At 44.4% G+C, this 16,908-nt stretch overlaps 1 protein-coding gene across 1 annotated transcript in view; it reads right to left on the minus strand.

Moving 5' to 3' along the window:
* Window positions 1–5,031: 5,031 nt before the first annotated feature.
* ANXA13 (annexin A13) overlaps window positions 5,032–16,908 on the minus strand; it is a 33,090-nt gene continuing 21,213 nt past the window's right edge. The window contains exons 3-12 of the mRNA XM_075024390.1: window positions 16,813–16,891; window positions 14,483–14,577; window positions 12,605–12,775; window positions 11,917–11,950; window positions 11,751–11,830; window positions 9,964–10,032; window positions 9,643–9,744; window positions 7,638–7,713; window positions 6,709–6,821; window positions 5,032–5,500 (exon numbers count right to left, since the gene is read on the minus strand). Coding sequence (XP_074880491.1) covers window positions 5,381–5,500; window positions 6,709–6,821; window positions 7,638–7,713; window positions 9,643–9,744; window positions 9,964–10,032; window positions 11,751–11,830; window positions 11,917–11,950; window positions 12,605–12,775; window positions 14,483–14,577; window positions 16,813–16,891 — 939 coding nt within the window. The 3' untranslated portion in view covers window positions 5,032–5,380. The remainder of the gene's footprint in view (window positions 5,501–6,708; window positions 6,822–7,637; window positions 7,714–9,642; window positions 9,745–9,963; window positions 10,033–11,750; window positions 11,831–11,916; window positions 11,951–12,604; window positions 12,776–14,482; window positions 14,578–16,812; window positions 16,892–16,908) is intronic.

Consider the following 16,908-nt stretch of genomic DNA (forward strand, 5'->3'; position numbering starts at 1 on the left):
TACTGTACTTGACTCCTGCAGATAAGTCACTTTGAGAGTAAACATGGCAATGTGCAGCCTTTTCCCTCTCCTTGAGTAGAGACAGCCTGGAGGATGATGTTGGGGCGCTGGGAAAAATGCGCCTTCCCCTCCCTACTCCCCGCCGCTGCTGCCTCACCAGCTGGCCATGATCTTGCTATAAATATTTAGAGTGGCATTAAAAACCCAAAGGAGAATTTCTCACTCCTCGTCCAGAGAACATTAGCTACCCAAACAAAACGCCTCTCGCTTTCTGCCTTGCTCTGTATGTATATGTTCTCATTGTGGTCCGTTTTGATGATTGATTTAGCTTTATATCTCTGTTCTGGCTCTAACTCTTTGCTGCCTGTTTAGTTCTGCCTCTTCCTGGCAGTGGCTGTGGATTATTTTTTTAACCCTTAAAGAAACAAATGATGCTATCTGACTTCACTAATGACACTGTTTCATGGGGTTGGGGAAGGGTAGGTGGGGTGTTCTTCTGCTTTAGATACTGATAAATGTGGCATTTATTTAGAAGATCCCAGGCTTGAGGGCTTTGCAGTTATGCAAACTTCTGCTAACCCAGAGTACAGCGTGTGCTGTTTAAATAGCTTATTGCTCTCGGGGGGGTTGCTGCTCCCTGCTGAGTCCCCACACAGGTCCCTGCCAATTTGGGGCCAAGGATCCCAAGCAATGAAACTCCTGCTGCCTGCTTTACAACTCTCTCTTCTTTCTTTCCCAGAGATTATGGTTTCAGACACATCTCCAACCAACTGGGCACATCAGCACTGCTTCGTTAGGATTTCCTTTATAAATAAACTAGAAATCATTTTTCATGGCATATCCTAGAACAGTATGTGCTATACAGCCCCTACTGCTGCAGCATGACCCCCGGTAAGAATGAAGGGCTGTTTCTTCTGTGGGACAGTGTAACTTGTCTGAGAAAGTCTAAATGAGTCTTTTCTGAATGAGTCCTTGAGGCAGGTTTCCTAGGTTGGCATGTTATTGACCAAACCAGACCTGAACAGTTTTTTTCAGGAGGACAAGATACTGCATTTACCATGGCAGTGGGATGTTGCACGGATAATGGGCTGGTCTGAACACCATGTGCAAGTGGGAAAGTGGGCTTGTTCGCAGGTTACGTGTGTGACCCAGCAGCACTGTGGGACGTGATGCTGCAGGTCCCCCATAGCCAGCCCTTGAGGGAGGCTGGAGCCATTGGGGGCTGTTAAAAACAGTGACCCTCTGCAACTGCTGCTGTAGGAACTCCATCAATGGCCAGTTTCTAGGAAATGGAAATGTCTACTAAAGAACGACCACTTTGCTGCAATGCTGTATACTCATCCTGCTCTCTCTCCTTAAGTGTTTGGGATTGCTCAGTTTTGGAACTATGATGGTTGAATCTTTGATCTGACCCAGAGGAACTCTTCTTATGTTTGAATGTAATGGGATGATGAAATGTCTATTATCATGCACTAAGCAACAGAGCGGAAAAAAGCTGTAATCTAATCGGCCAGCAGACAGGTGCACAGAGAAGATTGGTGATGTCAGACAACTTCTAAAACTCATACACTGATCCTATTACAATTCAGGTGAAAATGAACAAATATGGATAAGTAAAAAGGACTGTTCAAGCCAGAGACTTCACTGAGCTTATTCAGTGTTACGTGCGCTGCCTCGATGACTACCAGCTCCCCCAGTTATCAAGACAGAGATCATCCCTTTCCCCAAATTTGCAGTCTAAATATGCAGGGGGACAAGAAAAAATATTCCTTATTATGGTCTTTATAAAACTGGGAGAGGGAACAAACCCCAGGATTAACATTCCTCATTGTAAAAAGATACAATTACAGGGATCATAATTAATCAGATGCCATGAGTTGGAGAGGACGGGAGGATGCCCCAAGCAGAGTGATGCCTGGCTGGAGTGACAGCCTTCAGCCCAGGCTGGGAAAGCAGCCAGCACTGCCTGGGATGCTGTGTGCCCTGGCAGTGTGGAGCTTCGTCGGTGGGCCCCAACTAGGGCGAGATGTGGACCTGACACCATTTTGCTTATTATAAGCTGGAAGGGAGAGAAATACGCGAGCAGAAAGGAAGATTAATGTGTCGGGGAATTATTAGATTTATGTATCGCATATTTACACATGCATGTAAATGTATATAATGAATACGTGCATTTAAAGAGCAAAGATATATCTGTATAACAAATTACTATCAAGAGAGAGCATGGATAGGGACATTTCTACTCAACATGTATCTCACCCAGCTGATAACACCACCAGGAGACCTAACTCCACATGTGATGTCTGGGCCAGACTTGTAAAGGAAATGCTTCCCCACACCCAGCACCCGGTTTTGGACTCATTCTAATACTCCCCACTGAAGCAGCCTCCTCAAGTCCTGTCCATGCTCAGCCGGAGCCCAGTGTGGATTTACTGTTTGCTTCACTGGATTGGGAAAACAGCCCTTTGACCCAATCCTCTAGCACCCTGGTTGACATCTGAAGTTCACTGAAGGCAATGAAACTCCCCAAGCTAGCAAGTAGCGGAGAAGACATTGGAAAGTGAGCAGAATACAGTGTGAATATGGGGAATTGATGGACGTAAGTGACAATAAGATGAAGTCCTTTGTGTTACTTCAGGCAACAGAAATACAGTGACTATTTCACACAGCACTGCCGGGTGTCGTCTCCTGCTTACAAACTACCTAATTCTCCCAGAGTCATGGGAAGATTGGGTTGGGGAGTCCCTGGGAGCTCATGTAGTGCAACCTCCTGCTCACAGCAGGGCTAACCTCAGAGTTAGATCAGGTTGCTCAGGGACTTGTCCAGTTGAATTTTTGAAATCTTGAAAGATGGAGATTTCACGACCTCTCTGGACAACCTGCTCCAGTCCTGAACCACTCTCCTGGGGAAGATTTTTTTCTGTATGTCTGATAGGAGTTTCCTTTTTTGCAAACTGAGAATGTTGCCTCTTGCCCTCAGAGAAGTCAGCTAACTTCCTTCTGCTGGTACTAGTTGCCAACTATCTGGTTTTCTTCCTACTCTTTAAGTCCAGATACCCTTATGACCCATTACTCTGTAACTGTTGCATTACTCATTTTCTATTTAGCTGCTCAGCAAACATGATTTCCCTGAGTGTCCTATCACCACAGTTGTCATTCACATTGGTATGGTACTTAATTCTGAACTAAGGCTTAGTTTAAGAGTTGATTGAATCTGGGTTTGGTTCTGATTTTGTAGGCAAGGTTACAGACTCCATCTGTAGACACTGGTCTTGAAACCTGAACTTGAATTTTGAACTCCTGACCTAAACTTTTGTTATAGAGGTATAAGTACAAATTTTAGTCTTACAGCATTGGAGACACAGAGCAACATTACAAGTATCACTGCCATCACAGTATATATTGTGTACAGATAGAGAGATATAGCATTTAATTCAATAATGACTTTGGCCCAGTATGTGTGGGTGTGAAGATGTGTGGGCTCCTGGCTTGGTTTCAGGCCAATCTCTAATTAAAGAGTGAAAGATTAAGATGAAAGCAGTTGTACTCTTCCTTCTTTAGTCAGAATGACCTACTACCGTTAATTAAAACAGTCTTCAGGCAAAAATAAATTTGGCTGCCAAAGTTATGCGCTTCACATTAAATAAGGACATAGCTGGGTTTAAAGTGTGCTGAGCTTTGAGAGATTTCACAGAAACCACTCATATAGCTTTGGGCGCTCTTGTTGGAATATATTAAAACAAATCCTTTGCCTAAACCAGCTCCTTCATGTGCATTTCAGACACCCGCTGGCTTTTTCTTCAAACTACATCATTTGAGAATGGGTACCTGCCAGCTTGTCTTGGACTGAACATACAGTGTGACCTCTGGAGGATAAAATATCACCAGGAACACTGGACACCTAAGTAGATTATTCATCTATCCTTTCTATAGTCTCTGGTTACAAGAGCCCCATGGCAACAGTAACAAAAAGATATGCAGATCCTGCACTGCTCTGCTCTTTCTGGGTCTGAACATTAAAATGCCTTTGATAAAGGCAAATCTGGAATCAGATGGTTCATTTCAGGTTCAGCATCTGCCCCTGGTATTTTTACGTTGCTAGAAATGTTGCCAAAGGAGGATCAGGCCTCTGAAATGCTGGAACACCCTGTTACACCTATGTGACACACAGATCATCGTTCTTAAAAGCGTTCCCTCTTTCCCATCTCCCATTTATTTTGCCCCATCTTTACAGACTGTAACTAGACAGCCAGGTACTGCTGCTGTGACATAGATACAAGCAGGGAGAAACAGGTCCAGTGCTTCAGAAATAGTATTTTCGAAGGGAATTAGAGGCCATCAGCCATCGTACCTCAGAGGATCTAGGTCTGAAAGACCCTTCCCTTGCAGAGCAGTACACTCAGAAGGGGGAAGGAACCAGACACAGAGAAACACTCACAAGCCCATCTCCTTGACCCAGACTCTTCTGTCTCTCTTCTTGTCGGGCCCTGTGATGTTATTTTTCATCTACATCTTCTCTCATATGATTACAGGATTTTATGGTAATTCAGGGAGGAGGGGACCTCCGGTGGTCTCTAGTTCAACCTTCTGCTCAAAGCAGGGTGAGCCATGAGATCAGACCAGGTTGCTCAGGGTTTTAGTCAGATGTTGGAAACCTCCAAGGATGGAGACCATGCAGCTCTCCCAAGGCCCGTGTCTGCCCCTGTGGGAACAGCATTTCCCTGCCTGACAGATCCAGCTCAGGAAGCCCCATCCCTTCCCCAGCTATGCTCCTGCACCATATCCCAGGAGGTGGTGCCGATGGGGGCTGCAAATCCTCATCTCCTTCATGGGATAACTTAGGAGGTGACTATGCTGAGAGGGCAACTCACAGGCAGGGAAATCATTCTGACCTTCCCTGTTGATAGCAGGATTTTAATCAGGGCCTGACTTAAATCATTAATTCACAGCCCTCAGGTTGTTTAAAGAGCTGTGATAAAGGGCTGAGAAGAAATTACTCTCCATTTTCTCTTGGCAGGACTGTAACGGCATGACATGGCACTCGTCAAATTGGAGAAAGAACAGGGATAATCTTCAGAATGAGAGAAAGACAGAAAATCTACCCAGAAGAAACAATGACAGAAGATTCCTCTACATATGCAAACACAAAGAGGTCAATTTAGATTTAGTTTTTTTAACATGTCTTTATTGCTTAAGGACATTTGGCGAGATAGCCATAACATAAACCTCACGTCCAGCATTACTTGGCAACACATTTCCCAGCTGGAAAGAAAATAAATTGGATTTTTTTCTTTGTGCTAATGCCACATTTTTTGGATGCTATTTTGGAAACTAATCAAGAGGTGGCTGCTCAGCATGCCTCTTCATTCTTGATGGCTTTTTAGTGCAAAAGAGCCAGCAGCAACTTTCTGAAGTCCCCAGAGGTATCAGATCGGACAGCTTCAGCTAACGACTTCTTGTACATTTGCTGGAACTTCTCCTTTATTGCTGGCAGGTCACTCTGAGGAGACACCAAAAGGCTCTTTAGAAGAGTGGGACATGCTTTCAGTAATATGCCCTGCTCTTACCAGGACCCCTGGGGTCTGATCCAAGGTCCACTGCACCCAGTGGGAGGAGAAGAGGAGAAAGCAGGAGGTCTAAAAATCTTGGAGGACTTTCAGCTTAACATTCGGATTTGAGGTAAGCCCATGTCAGACAGTGTGGTGACGGGATGCTAGCTGTGAAGAGGGGTACGGGCCTGTGTGGAGAGCCATGCCGGGGCAGCCGGGGGCATCTCTGCCCTGCACGTAGCGGTGCTGTGCGGGCACAGCCTTGGTGCCAGTCAAACTTGCACAGGTCGCTGCGAGCTCCTGAGGCCACTCCATGGTGGCAAGCAGGGAAAGAGGCACTTCCAGGAGTATGGCTAAAAGAGGGTTTTGTTCCACTCACAGAAGTAATATTCTGGTTACTACAAGGGGAGAATTAAATGCCTTGTCTTGAGGTTTCCTGTGAAAAGGCATCCACTGCATGGGTCTGATCTTTAGCACTGTGGGTTTTAAATGTTATCATGATTGGAGCATGTCTTAACAGAGACACTACCCTGAAGCCTAATTTCTCATACTGTCGATCATTGAGAAATAAGTTCTCCTCGTCCCTGTGAACGACTCCTCCTCTATGTCAAGACTGAAACAGCCTTGGGGTTACAACCTACACAGCTTACAAGGAAAGAAGACTTAAAGACTGTGTTTAAGATCTCAAATGTCTTGTGTAGTTTTGTGCTTTTTAAAATGACAATTATCTCCTTTGGCTCTTCATTTTTCTGCCCTCCTCCCCATCTGTTTTTCCCAGCTGGAATCAGAGAGAATTGGCAACATATGTTTATAAGCAATTCTCAATTTGGGAACTGCTGCTTTATCATTACTTAACCATGAATTTACTTCTACACATCCTATTAGGGCCAGACCTCCCCATGGGTTAGTTTTAACCAGGTACAGTTGACTCCACTTGAAACTGCCTGCATGCTTTCTGGTTTAGTTCTTTTGAAAACAGAAATAGATGCGATATCAAAATTAGAGTTGCCTGGGTACAAAAGCAGAGTGTGACCACTGATGTCATTGGGCTGAAATGGGTTGACTGAGCACATGATCTGCCAGGACTCACTCCATACCCTCTACATTTGTATTTCTCCCAGAGCCGATGTGAGGTATTACAGGTTGCAGGGTACCCTACCTCAGCCCTGGTCACAAGGATGCGAATCAAGGTCTCTTCATCAGTCCCGGCTCCTTTCATCGACTGGTACAGAAGTGTAGCGAAGTAACCTGGGCAGTCTTTGGCACAGCTGACTAGAGAAAACAGTAAGAGGCTTCATTACACTTGTGTATTTACACTTTGCGATACATCTTCAAGGAGAAGGAAATAAATATGGAAGAGATAAAGGAAACTCTCTAGGGTTTATGCTCAGGCATATGAGTTGGTAGGGCTTTCATTCTGTGACTGGTCCCCTATCAGTATGCAAGGAGAAGTCTTGGAGTCTGAACGGGGACATACATTTCTCCATGGGGAAAACGTGTTACACAGTGAGATGATGAGCACCGAGTACTCTGCCATTCCACAGTGAAAATGAAATGAATGAGAACAAGCATTTGCCCCTCTTGAGTTCCTCTTGCCCTTCATTCTTGGCATAGCTGCTCACTCTGCAGCTCACAGGAGCAAGATTTGGGAGACCCCAGATCCAGATGGATAACAACAATACCAGAGCCAGGGCCCAAGCTTAAATATCAGTCACAGTCATCCCCAGCGCTAGATTGCTGTCGAGGACCCTGTACATTTTTGTGATGGCTGGGTAGCACAGTTCCGATGATGCCCAGGCATCAGCTGGAAGTTATCAACAGCCATGGCCTCAGGGGCAGCTTGGAGGTGGCTGCCCTGTGTTAGAGGGCAAATAATTTAGCTGTGTGGAGAGAAGCTATGTCTAGCAAGTTTTATTTCTAAAACTAAGGGGTTCAAATCACTAATGAAAACTGTCTCTTCTTTTCCTGGCAGATATGTCGGCTCAGTTTAGGGCTATCTCAATGGCTGTTGCCACAAAACCCCAACAACCAATGTCAGATGATGGCAAGAACCAGAAAAGAAAGCTCTTGACACATTTATTTTTTTACCAAGAGTGAGATAAGCCTTCTCCAGATCTCCAGATGTTTCACTTTTAATAGATTCTTCTATGTCCTTCCCACACACCTACGAGGACAACAAAAAGGAGCCATAAGAGCTACTGTCCGTACACATCATCCCACTGCCATAAAACCAGCATCAGATTCAGGATCCAATGGCAAAAGGCCAATGCAGATCTTTTAGAGCCTTTACAAGGGAGTAATTCAAGGGCAAATGAAGTTCTTCTCTGGCCTAAGTGCTCACAGATCCACTGGCACTAAAAGAAGAAGGTCTGTGCAGCCAGGTAAGGCACAATGGTTAAGAGATGGATAACCTACATCAAGCAGTCGCACGTATCTGAAGGCTTCTGGGACAAAGAAGCTGCAGCTTCTTCTTGAGTGACCCCCTAGTCAGGAGAAACTGTTCGAGCTTCCTCTAACCTCTCTATCAAAGGCTCTGGATGGCTCCCACACAAATAAGATAATTTTTGGAGCTTTACCAGCTCTATGAAGTTTTGTTACTTATTGTCTTTGGCTTCCCAGGGAAAGTTTACAAGCACTGCAGTTGTTCCCTAGTTTTTGTATTATTCTGTAGAAAGGGGAAAACCAGACTGCCACTTCAAAACAGAGTTTATCCTGACTTTTGTGAACTTCATGAACGTCAAAGGATTTTACTTTGCTCTGTTTTGTCTACCAGGATAGCCCTGCATGGTTCAAGACTAGTGGACTTTTAGGTCAGAGCTGGGAGACGGTGCATACAAGGCAGAAAGGGGTACCTTCTGAGGATTTAGGCTTAAGTTCTGCAAACCCCCAACCTGATTTAGGTCTTGCCCTATTTATCTTTCCAATTGCAGAGGAGGACTGATATTTGCATGGCTCTAATCTTGGCTCACTTCTACTTCAAGTACAGCCAGGCAGGATGTGGTGGATGGGTTTGGGCAACCTGATCTGCTTGGCTTCAGGAATCAAAAAGCCAAGGTAGCTTGGCTATCAGAGCATTTAACTGAACCCCCAGGGTTTGGGCCACTCCAGGGGAGAGAGTATCAGTTAGTGACTGGGTTTGTGTTCCTGCCAGCAACAAACCAAAACTTGGATTAAGCTGCAAACATTTTTCCAGCTATGGGTTCCTTATTATGCTGACACTGAAGTATGGCCTTGACTGGAGATTTTTTCATCTTCAGTGCCTAGGGTTACAGTTTTCTGACGAACTCAGAGTCATCCTAGGGAAGTTCAGGACTGTGCACCAGAGGCTAGAGGGGGGACCCTCTCCTGAGAATACATGTCACTGTTGAGCTTCCACCTTGCTGCCAGGAGAAGGACCTTGGTTCTCGCATTGCTTTGTCTTTCTCAGGTCATTTCCAGGTAAGAGGCCTCAGTGGAGGTCAGGTCCAGGCCCAGGCACGAGTAAAATGTCCCTGGTGGGTGATACAGGGAGAAGTACCAGACAGCCGGGATCATCCTGCTGCCTACTTTGCCTTATGTTTTGGAGACAGACGAGAGCACATCAAAGTACCTGCACAGGCTGTCTGCCCAGCGTGGGCAGAGAGGCAGAGACTGGAGATGTGCCTCTGCCCAGCCAATATGAGCATGTGAAGCAGGGCGATCAGGAGGAGAGACCTTGCCAGGCTCTGCTTTGGAGGAGAGGAAAAGACCAGAAAAGCAAAACCCTGCTTCAGGGCAGGAGTTTGTGAACCTGTCCCTTTGCTGGTCCTCCTGAAGGAGTGGGGACACCCACTGTCATGCAGCTGTGGGAAGGAAATGACAGTGTGACATTTATTTGGCTGGATGTTGTGTAGGTTATGAAGGGGAATAGGTTCTTCACTGGCAGAAGATACAGCTTTTATCCCCTATTTCCTTAGGATCAGGATCCAGTTGCATAAAAATGTTTTCCAAGATTCTTAAAGCATTCAAGAAGTTTTAAAATGGCAAAGGATTGCCTGCTCTACGTGTATTTGTAGGGTCTGCAAACCACATGTCAGGCCCTGTGCAACCCATATCACAGGAGAGAATAACTCACCTTTTTGTAGGCTTGAAAAGTAGCTCTCAGCTGACTATAGCTTCTCTTTGCTAAGACCACATTGAAAGCCAGCTCCTCTGTTCCCCAGCGGCCTTCTCCTGCCTTAAAGATTACATGTTATTTTTTTTAAAGCACTTGTTTATTCACAGTAGAGACAAAAAGTCAGCCAGAGCCCTTGATTCACCGAGCTCCAGCCCGTCCCCCCCTTGCTCATCTGCTTACGCTGCCATCGCCTCTGTGCTTGGTGCATTTAGTCACCCCCGAGGCAGCCCTTTCTGCGCAACACAGGGCAAACAAGGATTTTTCCACAATTGCACTTACTTTATACAGATCTGTGGCATCTTGCTCAGCGAGCTCTGCATTGACCTGCTGGGTCTCATCTCTGGTTGCCTACAGAAAAGGACATGACCGTAAAAAAAAATCAGACCAAGTGCTGGTTACATTTCGTAGTGGAAGGGAAAATTGTCAGCCTGTGGCCCTCACAAATATTTTGGTTATAGTTTTGCTGCCATCTGCTGACAAATACCTAGTAATAGGGCACAGTGGGGCTTGGTGGTACAGCTTTGAACGGTCTGTTCACGTTTACCACAGCCCCTGGTTTTGCTGACTTTAGAGATGCAGCCTGTATGGTAGGTTTTTTTCTCCCAGGTTGATTAGCTATCTGCTGGGGCCCTAATGAGATTGGAACTCTGATACGTCTGGAGCAGGACGGGACTGCCAGGGGTGGGCAGCGGCACAGCGTTAGACCATCCCCTGCGGATGCTCCCCCACGCAGGGTGGCCTGCTGGTCCCCTCGTCCCCAGACTCCTTCCCATCCCATGGGGGTCCCCCTCCCTCCCTCAGCCAGCATCTGTATGGAGCAGAAAACAAAATCCGAGGAAAACCTGACCTGAGTTTGGAGTTAGCTCTGCTTTGCAGAGGGCTGGGCTGGAGTAGCTCCAGAGGTCCCTTCCCACCTGGCTTGTTCTTTGGTTCTGCTTTCTGCCATTTTTTGCAGCTATTTTCCCACCGGTGTAAAGCGGTAGCGTGTGTGGCTGGATGTTGGGGTGGGAATGGGGCCGAGATGTGCAGACAGAGCTGGGGCAGGGTGGCCCCAACACAGCCTTTGACATCCACCCCCCAAGAGCTGAGCTGCTGGGCACGTACAGTACCCCGGGCTCAAACCACAAAGTTTCTTAGGAAAGCAGCTGGTGTATCTGTCATCCAGCTACTGCAGAAAGGTTCCTGGTACCTGCCGTGAAGTGCTGATGGTTTTCATGGTGCTGGTTATGCCCCGATAACTGCAAAATATTTTCCTGATTAACCTATATACTCTGAGCATTCCTAACACTGTAATTCTTGGTAGAAATTATGAAGGACTCATCTATGAAAAAAATCTATGAATAATATGTATTTGTGACTCCTGAAAATATATCCCAAGAAGTTGAAGACAGCTGTATCATTGCTTTCCAGAATGGGAATCTAACTGTGATGTATTTAGTGATATGACTGTTAGGTTAAAGCTTCTATTTATTGAATCTTTTCATTTCTTAGGACTGTCTGCATTTCTAGGTGTGATCCTACTCTTCTTATACTGTGTCTTCATGAAGATACTAATTTTTTTCTTTATTTCATGTAGGTGGTTTAAAATAAAGTGTGTTCTAATGGAAAATATGCTTTTTTGGTGAGTGGAAAGCTAACATAACAGCAATTTCTTTCTTACTTCTTCTGTACTGTAAAATCCTCAGCTAAGATGGAAATCAGATTTCGCTGGTTTTGGGCAGAATTCAGCATAATGTAGCTATGACCTTGAATGGGTATTCTAGCCATTACGATGGTACAAATAATAATAAAACGATGCTGTTGTCTTAAAAGTATCAGAATTTATAAAATTACTTCTGATTTTATAAATTAAAATATTATGTATTAAAAAGCTATAGATATAGAAGGCTCTTATACTGAAGAATGCCTTTTGCTTACTGTAATTACCTCATCATCATATTACATATAATAATTACATTATTATAAATACCAGCTAATACTTATTATGATTACTTAGTGTAGACAGGATAGAGAAAAAGAAATATCTCTGTCAGGTAGCTGCATAAGAGGGAAGCCCCCAGCCTTACCTCTAGCACAGTGACTAATATCTTCTGTAAAGAGCCACTAGTGTCACTTTTAACATCAGACTCCAGATCCCTATCAAAGACTGTGGAGAAAAAAAGATCTGTGAGGGTTCCCCCAGTGATAAAGGCTTTAAATGAAGGTGTGTGTTCGAAAGACAATACTACTTACGCTGTTTGTATGCCTTCTTTATGTTTACAATTTCCTGGGCAAATAAATAAACAAAAAGGAAAAATATTTAGAAATAAATTTATAAGTAAAAATAAATAAATTTAATTTATAAATAAATAAGCAAACAAAACCCCAGCAAGTCAGTACCATGCCCATGTTGCATGAGGCATCGCAAGCATGGGGTGGGAGAAGCTGAATTCCCATTCCCCGCTCATGCCGGGACTGACTGCAGCACAGAGACACAGCTCAAACCCAGCCCGGTTCAGGACAGCATTTCAAGGGATGCCTGACTCGTGCAGGCATCCCTTGGTTTCACCTGCATTTCAGTGTAAGCTAAAGGGCTTTTTGAAGAGGATTGCATTCCTGTACCTGGTAGGAGCCACCTCTGAATGGTCAGAGCAGTGCCAAAGCTCTCTTTCACGGGCACCTGGGGATTTCTTTATCATCAGTGTTGCCTCTGTGCCATCCGTGGGAGATATGAGTAGGACCAAGGAAAGAATTTGAATTATATTGCTCTGAACTCCTGCAAGACTTCCAGCCCTGGTATGGCAACCTTACCACTGCTACCAGTGACAACAGGCATTTCAGCTGTGGAAGCTGGTCTGATCCCTTCTCCCCCTCCCGGGGGGATGCTTTTGGCAAGCTCTTTGCCCTGCTACCTAAGGAAAGTCACGCATGGTGTCCCAACCTTATTGTTTCGTGTGCAGAGAATCTCAATCAGCAGTGTCTCATCCGTCCCAGCGCCCTTCATCGCCTTCTGAAGCTCTCGGGCCTCGTACTCGCAGGGCAGGTCCAGCAGAGCCAGCACAGCCTTTTCGAAATTCCCACTCAGGTCTCCCTTCAGGTCTTCTTCCAAATCCTGCGGGGAGAGTTGGAAGGGTTAGCACAAAAGCTGAGGTGGGATTAGAGGGTTTCTTAATTTGTTTTGGGAAATGTCATGATTTTAAAGCTTCCTCTGTACCAAAAAGGGACAAAAACATAAAAAAGCCTTTAAATATGTGGACCTTTTTTTTTTCAGAATAAATTCCCTAAAAAGTTTTGTTTCAGATTGAGTGAAATGATTGTCCCATCTTCAAATACCAGATGATATCTTTCCAGTTTTGACTCTAACTTGTTTAAATAACTGCAAACTAGTGTTTTTAAAAGCTTAACAGGAGACTTTGCTCTGAAACACAATGCAGAAACTTCCTGCTTCGAAAAAAGCAGGGATCCCTTCAAAAGAAGCGATCCAACTTAGGAAACTTCTCTTCCAGTTAAAACTGACTTACTGGAAAAAGCAACAAATTTCTACAAAGTGCTTTGGTGCCAAGCAATCTGCATTTTTTCCACCAAAAAAACCCCAAACAAACCAACCTTCTGTGATACGATCTACTTAATTCAAAATTTAGTAAGACCCTGGAGAAGAACTAGTTAGTGCATGTACACTGAGAAGGATGCCTACGGATGATTTATTTGAAGTCCTATCTGCAGTTAATATTTCCTGTAGTGGGAAGTACTTGACAAGTTGAGAACAACAAACGAGAAGCCCAGCTCTAAATCTATTGTTCTTAAATACCCTCTTACACAATTGCAAGTGAACACTCAATCTTTTCGAGTCAAAGCCTGACACTGGTGTTGGAGCAGTTTCAATGCGTGCACCATGAACCTTGCTTCCTGGAGCAGCAGGAGAGCAAAATGGTTCAACTTGTGGCTCCTTCCCGAATGATTCAGGCTGCCCAGGCAAGGAAGAAGGGTTGCTACATGCTGATGTAACCGGGATGTCTCATGGTATTTGCTTATTTCTAATGCCTGTTTTTATTAATCCTCATTACAGAACTAACTCTATAGTGTTTATGTAACCAAAAAATCTTTATCATGCTTGCTGTAAGTTTTACATACAGAAGGCTTTCAGGTCCAGTGCTGCCTGTCTTATTAACATTGATTAATGACTAATGAGCAAGCAGACCTTAAGAAAATACCAATTTAATAATAAGCTCTGCAGGATTCAGCTGTTTACCTAAATAATATACTGGAAGCTGTATTTTTCTTACATGCAAAATCGTTAAGGAAATCTATGCTTCCTCCTCCAGAAGTCAAGCGCTCAATGAGACTTCTTAGTTTTACAAGGTGTATTCTACTTCATCACTGGAAGAAATCAATACTACATCTATTAAACTCAACAAAAATACAATGAGGTAAGATCAAATAGTTCCTCTGAACTTGCATCTGGTCTGAGAAGGATTCTGACTTAAAATTCCCTTTTACATTAATTTCTTTTTCTGAATGTGCTGAAGATGAACACAAGCTGAAATATTTTTTTATTTCAGTTATGAGTTATTTTCTATCTTTCCCAACTTTGATAAAAATGCTCTCATCTGGTTAAGCCTGATTTCAAGAAGACTCTGAGGCCTAAGATTAGAAATATAATTGGTATTTTGGGAGATAAAATAAATTGCTGAATCAGAAACTAACTGGTGTCCTCCTTAAATCCACTGCACCCTTGATATTTTCAAAAGCAGAGGCCTGTAGGCTATATTTCTAGCAGTCATGTGGTTTGAAACAGAGAGGACATGTATTTCAAAAATACCTTGCTATACAGAGCCTTGTACTTCTGTTTTATTTGTTGTCTCTGCTCTGCTGTTCGACTCGACAAGACCTCAATAATTTTCTTTTCATCAGTTCCTGAAAGAGAAGTTGTGCATAGGAATTATTTAATCAGGAATCTAATGCAGAGGAAAGAAAAAAATGATCTCTAAAGAGAAGAAAATTGCTATCCATAAATCCCCACTGGTGCCAACTTTAGAATTTGTAGCGTCTAAGATTCTTCTGAGGATATATTTAACTGTAGTCAGCTACAATGTTCAGACCATAAAATAAAAGTTCTCCATCTCACGCCGCTCATATTTTATCAGGGAAATTGAGTCTTCTGTTTGAGAAGGTCAGACACTGCTCCTAAAACGAGGGTTATGCCAGTGCCCGTGGGCTGACGTACACATTTTTGGTGGCAATGTTTGTTTGTGTAGTCCCGAGGGATCAGCCAGTAGGTGGGATCAGCTGGGGTAGGTGAGCATGTGTTTAAATCAGCTTCAGTAACCCACAGCCTGTACAGAATGGGTTGTGCTTTGCACTAAATGGAGTCAGGAAGAGGAGCAGGAACCAGCCTTCGTGGTCTGCTGATGCTGTTTTGCTTGGCAAAAGTAAGTGAGAGTGAAGAGGGAGCGTGCGGTGCCCCCGTGATGGGCACCACAGCAGCTGCATCTCCCGGGAACCCATGGGGGAACCGAACACACAGCACCCCTCCAGCAGAAACCCTCCGGCAGCTTTGAGCTGTAGCTCATGCAATGGATGGAAGCAGCTTACTAAAGGCAATGACCTTGTTCTTGTACTTTTCTTGCCCTCAGCCATATAAACAGATGTTTGCACTAAACAAAGTTGCTGTAAGGCATCCGTTATGTTTGTGGCTAAAGGGTCAGGACCGCAGTGACGTTACTTGGATGCCCAAAAGACACAATAGAGCAGCTATTGCATTAACTTGCGTGTCCTGGCGCACCTCCATCTAAGGGCCAGCAGCTTGCCTCAGGCATTACTTCTTCAAGACAAGTATTGAAATGGAGAATGTGTATCAGGAGAGACCTATGACTCTGCATGTGATGGGCACTGCCAAAATGCCCATAGCATATAACGGGTTTAGATGGCTGATCAGAGGCATCAAGCCATATGCTAGGTCTGCTGATGCACGCATGTCACGCTGGTGGACGCTGCCCCATGCTCTCCTTGTGCTCTTCCATCTGCTGCATCCACCTACTGGGCTTTGTGCCATGCCTCATCTCAGGCTCTCGGGAGCAGGGATCAACAAGGCTTTCCGAGGAGCTACCAGTACAAAGGATAAAATTACAAATGGTACTGGCATTCGGCAGCAGCTGATGCATTTTCATCCCTGTATATCACCATCAGGTACATACAGGACAAGCTTAGGGCATCTTGTCCAGTTCTTCCTGCTTAGAACTGAGGCAGAAGGCATGGTCCAGTTTTAGAAGGAAAAGCACCCCGATCTGACAATATGGGGTTAAACTCTCCTTAGGAGAGTCCTATGAGGAACTGTCTTGAGGGGGCTCAGCTGATAGGATGGGAACAGTTCCTAAAATGCAGCACTTAACTAGCTGATTCTGAACGTCAGTGCTACACCAGGAAGAAATGCTTAAATACATGTTTACTGTGCAAATGCCTGGAGTGAATTAATAACTTACTGCTCTCATGTGCTGCCTGGCTGTTCTTCCTCTGCTGGACACTCTCACCTCAATGGACCTGAAGATCCCGTGACCACTGTGCATTCCTCATTCACATCAGTGCACAGCCAGCCAGCTTACTTCAAACTACCTTAGAACATGGTGGGAGCCAGTATTTTTGTTTAAAAATCACTGATGCAATTTGAGAGCACCATATATTCCTTTCAGCTGATGGAGCTGCAGTGGGCTTTGATGGACATATGGGGATGGTGATGTTTGTTACTGGTCCTTGAAGGTCTGGGAAAGGACATATAACCATGACCCTAATCCAATGTGACTAGCTGGACCCCTTGACTGTCATATCAGTCTTGACAGCTTGATGTTCCTATCACAGGGAGCAAATACCATGTTTATCCCAATTCCCTGGAGCCAAGCAATTAACAAACTAGATCGTACCAGTCTTTGAGGAACAAGCTGGCTTCCCTTCCCATTTATCTTAATCACATAAAACTTCATGGGTATGCATGTTCTTTGAGTCAGTAAGTGACAGGAAGTATAAAGATTACCTGAAACTGGTTGGAACAGTTGTTTTGCCCTAGGTTTATGTATATGCTCTTTATAATATTGAATATTATAATTATTAATTATAATAATTAATTTCCCTTCGTATAAAAAACAAGAGCTTTCTTACCTGCTCCTTTGCAGGCACTATGTATTTTCTTGGCATCTCGGTCTGGATCAAAACCATGATGATGGTGTTTATTGGTTGACTAGGAAAACAGAGGCA

This window comes from Buteo buteo, chromosome 3 (assembly GCF_964188355.1).
Source record: "Buteo buteo chromosome 3, bButBut1.hap1.1, whole genome shotgun sequence".
NCBI lineage: Eukaryota > Metazoa > Chordata > Aves > Accipitriformes > Accipitridae > Buteo > Buteo buteo.